The sequence below is a fragment of the Atta colombica genome, unplaced genomic scaffold (assembly GCF_001594045.1).
Source record: "Atta colombica isolate Treedump-2 unplaced genomic scaffold, Acol1.0 scaffold153, whole genome shotgun sequence".
Classification (NCBI taxonomy): domain Eukaryota; kingdom Metazoa; phylum Arthropoda; class Insecta; order Hymenoptera; family Formicidae; genus Atta; species Atta colombica.
In genome coordinates this window covers 2,858,800-2,866,801 of record NW_017259243.1, presented here as the reverse complement: position 1 = coordinate 2,866,801, position 8,002 = coordinate 2,858,800, and the positions used below count along the sequence as shown (strand labels likewise).

At 28.6% G+C, this 8,002-nt stretch overlaps 2 protein-coding genes across 2 annotated transcripts; both read right to left on the bottom strand.

Moving 5' to 3' along the window:
• Positions 1-2,911: 2,911 nt before the first annotated feature.
• On the bottom strand, positions 2,912-5,031 carry LOC108685421 (UBX domain-containing protein 6). The gene is made up of 5 exons (XM_018190199.1): positions 4,938-5,031; positions 4,445-4,594; positions 3,917-4,319; positions 3,537-3,832; positions 2,912-3,452 (listed from the first exon to the last, which is right to left on the bottom strand). The coding sequence occupies exons 1-5, from the start codon at positions 5,012-5,014 to the stop codon at positions 3,065-3,067; spliced, it is 1,314 nt and encodes a 437-aa protein (XP_018045688.1). The 5' UTR covers positions 5,015-5,031; the 3' UTR covers positions 2,912-3,064.
• Positions 5,019-5,798, bottom strand: LOC108685422. Its single transcript, XM_018190200.1, has 2 exons — positions 5,306-5,798; positions 5,019-5,100 (listed from the first exon to the last, which is right to left on the bottom strand). The coding sequence occupies exons 1-2, from the start codon at positions 5,622-5,624 to the stop codon at positions 5,066-5,068; spliced, it is 354 nt and encodes a 117-aa protein (XP_018045689.1). The 5' UTR covers positions 5,625-5,798; the 3' UTR covers positions 5,019-5,065.
• Positions 5,799-8,002: the final 2,204 nt, after the last annotated feature.

Here is an 8,002-nt window from a genome sequence, read left to right as displayed (position 1 = left end):
AAAAATAAACGAGAAAATGTTTTTTTCTCAAATCATCTTCAATTTTCGATCTTCACAGTCTGTTGAATCGATAACATATCTCACTTTCCTTAAACTCAGATCTAATGCGATGAATCTCTTGATCACTTGAGTTCATCACATTAGGATTAAGTTTAAGAAAAGTGGGTCCTAGTTTCTTCTGCCAACACACCAGTAAATTCTTCAATCATTGTATCCGAATTTTTGATGAACCGAAAGATCTCCGTGTTAGCTCATCCTCTTTATTCGCCTGATTTAACGATGACTTTTTTTTTATCTTCTAGTTAAAAATGAAGGGGACGAGATTTAGAAAAGACGAGAATATGTCATCGACTTAACAATTTGTAACGAAAGAACTGAAATTCAAGGAGCGCGCTTTCTCAAATCAATTTGTTATTAGCGATGTAAACGTTGTTTGGAAGCAGGTGGGGGATTGTATTAATAATAGTATAAATAATAATATAAAATAATTTCGATTCTTTTTTGTTTTTTTTTTCTGGCTCCAGTGCGAAAATTTAATTATCACACTATATATATTGTATATTCATAAACTCTTTGCTAATTACATTTTATATTTTTTCAATTTTTGAAATTCTTATAATTTCCATTCAATTCAAAATTTCAAATTTTTTCGATTGTAATTTTTGGAAATACAGAAAATATTCGAAAAATTTTTGAAATTTTCTAGATAGTGCAGTCTCTTATTTTATTTTTTTAATCTCTTTGTCGATTTATAGGAATTTAAATAATATTAAAATTTAAAATTTTCAACCTTATAATTCTAGGAATTTCAATTCTTAATTTGTTAATTTAGTATATGGAAATAAATTGAGTTGTTATACATTTATTTATGCAAGACAAAAGTTTCGTATTATTAATGCAGATTTTATCATATTTGTAAAAATTGCAAAATATAATATATTATTAATGTGATCATATATTAACAACAATAATAACTAATAATACATTTTACGAACAAAAAAGAAATTACAACATTAATTGTGATAAAATTCAATTTGTTAATACTATAAACATTTTTTTATTAATAGAGAAAGTATTTTGATACTTATGATATGTACAAATACACGAAACATGAATAGAAATAAAATAAAATCGAACGAGAAATTTCTAAAACTCGATGATATAGAAAAATGTGTCACCTAGATTCTAGAGAGAAATTCATTAGCAATACAATCATCTTATTTTTTCTAAAATCATTTTATCTTTTTCCAAAATGTGTTTTCACATGTGTGTGTTAGATACGTACATCAGTGAAAAATAAAAATTCCTTGTGCCGAGTTGCACGCGCCTAAATACAGCGTTAAACCCTATTCTGACACGCAACAGGAAACGCGAGCGATCCAGTTCGAACAATGCGGTAAAAAAGCGTATGACATACAACAATAGGAACAGCCGCGACAGCCGGTGCGTATTGCGTTTTATACACGCATTTGGGAGTGTCGGTCGATATTGCATGCGATGTGCGAAGTAACTCTCGTGAAATCGTGCGTGAATCGTCCAACTGGATCGAAAACTTGCTTACACCGTTATTAAGTGCAACTAATTACAAATTTTCGTAATTCAACTTAATAAATATTTTCTGAAGATTATTCACTGTAGGCTTATAGTACAGAAGTATATAAAGAAAGTAAGCTTTATTTCTGCGAAAATCGAAACGTACATACGCACATTACTGTTTGTACACTACTTTGTTACAATATCGTTATGAGAGGAATCTTCATTTCATGTATACGCATATCCCTATAAATACTATTGGGGGCGATGTAAGTGATGCCCACAAACTGGTTTTAAGTAATTACTAAGAGATGCAAAATTGTCTGCGATTCATCACGAATAACCGGTTTCTCTGAGAGTAAGCAATGTTTTCGTACTTCGTGCTATGTTTGTACAAATCTGAAGGCGCAACATATTACAATGGATGAGATATGGATGTGATAGGAAATAAATATAACAATTGCAAAATTTGAACATAAAATCAGAGTCTTGATATTATAATATATATAAAATGGCTACGTTCAGCAGAGAAAACTAATCAGTTAGCGCTTAGTGTGATTCTTTAATATAATTGGTTCTTGTCTTTAGTTCTTCGCTGGATCTAAGTGTAAGAATCAATTACTAAGCGCTAACTGATTAGTTTTCTTTGCTGAACGCAGCAATTCCCATTATGTATATAATTGTTATTATTATATTATAATCAACTTTGTTCCATGCAAATCAATACATATTCATATTATTTATACAACCATATATTCTCCAATTAGATATGCAACATGATTATTTTAAATAAATATGATCGCAAAAAAATATGCATTGTAAGATATGTAAGATTAGATAAATATTATTAATGCTTATTTACATACATATATTATATCAATAAAATTGAAAAATATAATAAAATTGCATTGCAATTTTTTTCTTAACATTTATTTATATTATAGATAATGGAATAGATAAATATACATACTTCGATATTAATAAATTTATTCATATTAAAAACCTAATCAACATACTCTGATCACTTTTCTTACACAATTGGGGTTTTGATATAAATAATAATGTACACTGTTAAATTCATAATGTCAAATTGTACCCAATTTAAATTATTTTTTCTCAGTTATTTTCTATAAGTCATCATTGCTCCTTGTTAATATGTCATTAATTTAATTAAATAATTAATATACAGTTAACTAAGTTCTCTCAAGAAAATATATTAAACTTGATTCAAATTTATTATTCATTGAGTGCACACATTAATGTATGTAGTTTACATTAAAATCAACTACAAAAATGAATTATATTTTGGATACATAAATGGAAATTAAAAATAACAAAATGTTAAACTCAAAAGATTGAGTTCCCTTGCTCTTTTGATTATCTAACAGTGTACGAAGAATAGACGCAATGTAAAAAAAAATTCTCCAAAAACTGGAATAACCAGAAAATTGTGACAATAATGCTAAAAGTATCAAGAAAATATTTTTAAAAAAGCATTTTGAATTGTTATCTGTACCAGAATATATTATGTTCAAACTGTTTGTATATAAGAAAGCACATCTTCTTTCAAATATCTCTTAGGCATACTTTCTTTCTCAGTTACATTCCAGGAGAATTCCACTATAGCTGTAGGAATTAATCGTAATTCTAGGAGTGTCTTTCCATGACATTCTTTTATTAATTTAATTCCGTCTGGTGTTATCAGTAAAAAGGGCACTTTATCGTCAACTAAATTTTCAGCAACAAACTCGATTACATTCTGGAACTTTTCGTGTACCGAGAAAGTACCTTGCAATATTATTCCATCTGGAAATTTAATCCGAAGTACAGCAAATTTATATCTTCTAAGTACACGCTGCTCATCCTTCTCTCTCATAGCCTTTGTTCTTAACATTTGGTTTCTTTCTACAGCTTCCGTCCTAATAATAATCAATATTTTCATTTATTTATTATCTAGATATTCCGAAAGATTCTGCTATCTAATATATTGTACATGAACTTACCGCAGCTGTTGTTCTTTTTTTATTTCTTCTTTACTTATCGTAAAAAAGCTGGGTGGCAATTCATTTCTCACACGAGCTTGACTAGGCATTAATACTTGTAAATTCCTGTCTAACTCAATAGGAATGGGTTCAGCAGATCTTAATGCTTCATTTAACATCGTGAGATTTTCAATGTTACAATTATCAGGACTCCACACTAAAAAGTCTTCTTCGTTCTCATTATGCAATAACTTTTGCTGTTCAAAACCAGCTGCTTTCAAGAAATCTAATGCTCCTTCAATAGGCAAAACTTTTTCCTATAAAAATATAAGTTATTATATATAAGCTATTTGAAAAATTAAAATTATTTTAAATAAATCATTAAAAAGAGACAGTATTACTTGGAATATTTTGTTACACATTCTGATTTTCCAATATTTCTCAACATTCGGATTGTTAATAATATTGTCCAAATATTTGCCAAGTGTTTCTACACAACTTTCGATCTTCTCTTTTCCGAAATTGCAACTTTGAATAATTAAACATGCTGTTAGTCCTGCTTCTTCTCCCATTAATTGTTCATACAGAAATTCTCTTATTTTCTTTTTCCACTCATCCCGCGACAATATTTCATCAGATAAATATGGGCAACGGAAGAACACATCAGTAACTGCAAAAATAGAAGGATCTACAATTTTCTTCTCTTTTAATGTTATATCTTCCGTCTGTTGTAAATTCTGCTGTGCTGCTTTTCTTTCTAATTCCAATTCACGTTTAACACGAGCTTGAATGGCAGCATATGATCTATAAATAATCATAATATTAATCAGATTGATATGATAAAAATTCTAATAATCTTGCTAAAATTAAATAATAATATAGAAACATGTGTATAATAATAATTAAAAATAATCTTAAATATTACACACGTATTAAATCTTGGTTTATCATTTTTCTTTGCTTCTAATCTTGCTAAGGCAGCTTGACCTGCTATTTTAGCTTCCTCTGTAGGCTCCGTCCTCCTCATTGGTTCTTTAGGCTCTGTTGAAGAATATATAGTACTGGTAGACTCCGTTAATCTATATAAATTGAAAACAGTGCGATGTCATTAATTAATTTATTATTTCTAAATTTATATCAACAATTGAAAACTTGTTGCAACAGTAAGCTAATACACATTTTGCAAAAACAAAGTAATAAACTCTAAAAATAAATTAAAGAATAAAGGTTATAAAACATGTAGGATTTATATTAATAGAAAATACAAACGTGTTTTGATCCTCAATTTTGATCAAATAATATAATATTCATAATTTTCATTTATTACTTTAATTTTAGAGTCCATTTATTTTGTTTTTACAAAATATAGGTTAGCACACTGTTGTATCAAGCCTTTTGATTTATATTATTATTTGCAATTACTTGTATCCTTTTCCTGCTTTCATAAATTTTGCATTTGTTTTCTTTTTTTGAAAAAAAGACTTGATTTTATCAGCCATGTTTGTTATAAAGTCAATAGACTGTCCAATAGTAATTAAATATCTAATATATTACTCAGTTGATGAATTACAATCTTCAGCAGCGCCTAAAAGATAAAATTGTTTATTTATGTAAAAATTATCGCCATTAAATATTTTTAATTTTACATTATATATATTTATAATATTTTTATCATTTATATATTTCTCAAATACAATATTAGGAACGAAAGGATATAGATGTTGAATCCTTTACATAATAATGATTTTTATAATTATGCGCAAAAGGGAAAAGCGTTCACGCGATCTTACCTGTTTTCATGAACTGCTCCGTAATTCTAGAGCCATAAATGTACCAAGCAACGAAGATTAACGCCACGCTACTTAGAAATGTCAACAGGAAGACTTTGAGCAGTTGTAACTGAAAATCGTCAAATGACAGCAATGCTATCAATTCGTGGAGAAATTCGCGGAGCTTCAACGACGTCTCGTCATCAATGATGACGATGTCGCCAAAATTAAAGGTTAGACCGAATGTCGACAGGAATGAAAACAGGTTGAGCACGTATTTATTGATCGCCTCCGACAAATAGTTCGTCCATGGACACGAATCCTCACATGCGCTGCTCATCACATGAGTGAGAAATTCTTTCCCCTAATATTGAAATTATCACTTGCACTCAAATCAATCTCGAGTTTATTAAAATTCTATCGCAGCTGATCGCAGATCGCAGCAAAAAACAGTTGTAACACGATTCACAAAATATTAAATGATATGGCAAGCCACGCAAATTTCCAATCATCACATCGATCATGACACCGATAGGCCACAATCCGAAGATTGCGATATGTCTTTCTTGATGAGTTTTGGAATGCGTGAAAATTGTGAGATCGATTGAAGAGAAAAGATTTCGAAGCCATGTTAGAAATAGCTTCGACTCTCTCTCTCTCTCTCTCTCTATTCCACATTTATTCTATATATTCCCAAATATAGAATAAATATATAGAATATATATAGAATAATATATAGAAAATATATAGAATAAATAGGTCTAAAACGAGATTTGTATTTTTGTGTGCGTATATTACATATGCGTATATTACAATTAAGTTAGCGAATTTATAAAAATATTTTGATATTTCAAAAATATTACTTATAAGGACTTTTCTGTTATATTATTTTTATTGCAATGTATATATATATATATATATGTGTGTTGGAGCAAAAATTATTCATAACACTATTTCGATTTGTATATTTGTATAAATTTGTATAAAATACGTGCTAAAAAAATTGGCAATTGTATCATTCCATAGAGTAAAATTTAAACTTTAAGAATCTATTATTTGAATTGCGATGAGAAATACGATGATATTTAATGGAATTTATATAAGCAATCAAAGTTAATGCTTTTTTTATTTAATCCGCGATAACTCAATAAAAATCTTAGGAATATTAAAAGTCTTAAATTATTTCAAGGAGATTATAATTCTGCAAATTTATAATGTTTGTAATTATTTTTATCACCCAATAGCAATAAATGAAGAATATTGTAATCATTCCCAGTAAACACAATGTTACATGTACGTTACGTAACATTGTATTTACTGAATTTTTAAATATACATAATTAAAATATATATTGCCTATAAAACATAAAATGTGTACAATCTATAATATCTATATAAGACTATTATAATTATAATTAACATATATATTTATAGTTTAAAAATAAAAAACTAAATAAAATAAACTGCAATATTTTATATCATAATACGAGATCATATAACTATAATGAAAAAAAAGAGTTAAGTAGAGATTAAATTAACCTATGATTAAATTAATCTCTGATTAAATTATCAATGTTTATTTATAATTTAAGATTATCGGCATTCCAAAACTTATCGAAATGAGTAATTCTACAAATGTTTTCATGACTGACTATATTATTTAAGTTACAGTATCGGATTCAAGATGGCACTGGAAATCACGACCACAAAGTGCAGCGGATCTGCGAGCTTCTGTTCCATCTAGTCCTCGCTGAATAGTGACAGTGCTTTTGTGAGAGCGCTGTGAGTTCCGTCTGCTTCCGTCTGCCAATTGATTATCTGTAATGACTATACTGTATATATCTATACTGTGATTGAATTATCATAGGTCTCGTGCGTAATCGGAGTAGATTTGATACGTGAACACGTGAGGAGAACCAATAATCATGGTTCAGCAATACCAATCGCCTGTGCGAGTTTACAAGCATCCTTTCGCTCTTGTCATGATGGTGTGTTTAATGCTATGTGTCCTTCAAACTTGACTGTCATACAATATTTATTGCATTTCGTGCTCCTATGTCCTTCACAGAACATATGCCATATCCCAGAAAATCCAATAAACGATTTCTCGCTGCGAATACCTATATTAAATTATACGGAAGCATCAACTATCTTTTAAATGTCCCTTTCTCTTTTTTCCTCAATTTTTTTAAATTTCGATTGCATAAAAATTTTTTGTCTTTGATCTTTTTGCTTATCAAGTATTCCATGAGTTATTTCAATTATAATATGATGCACTGAGCAAGCAAAAAGACATTTAAAAAATCTTATTCTCTTTTTTACAGGCATATGAGCGTAGGTTTCCAACATGTCCACAGATACCAGTTTTTATTGGATGTGAAGTTATGTTAGATGAAGAGAGCGAGGACGGTGTTGTTAGAACCACAGAAAGGCGATGTAAATTAAATGTTGAAGCACCTTATATCTTAAAAAAGGTTTATATATATGTGTATAAAAAAATTACATATATATTTATTCTGATATTTAGTTTGGTAGATTTAAAACATCCTGTATTTCCAATATATTAGATTTTATAATTTTTTTTAGAAAATAATATAGTAGCTGTAAAAATATTTCTTAGAGAACTAAAATAATTTCTTATTGGTATAAATCCTATATTCATTAATTAGTAATTTATTTCAGATAATTGGTGTGGATTTTGTATACTTTATTCAAAGGA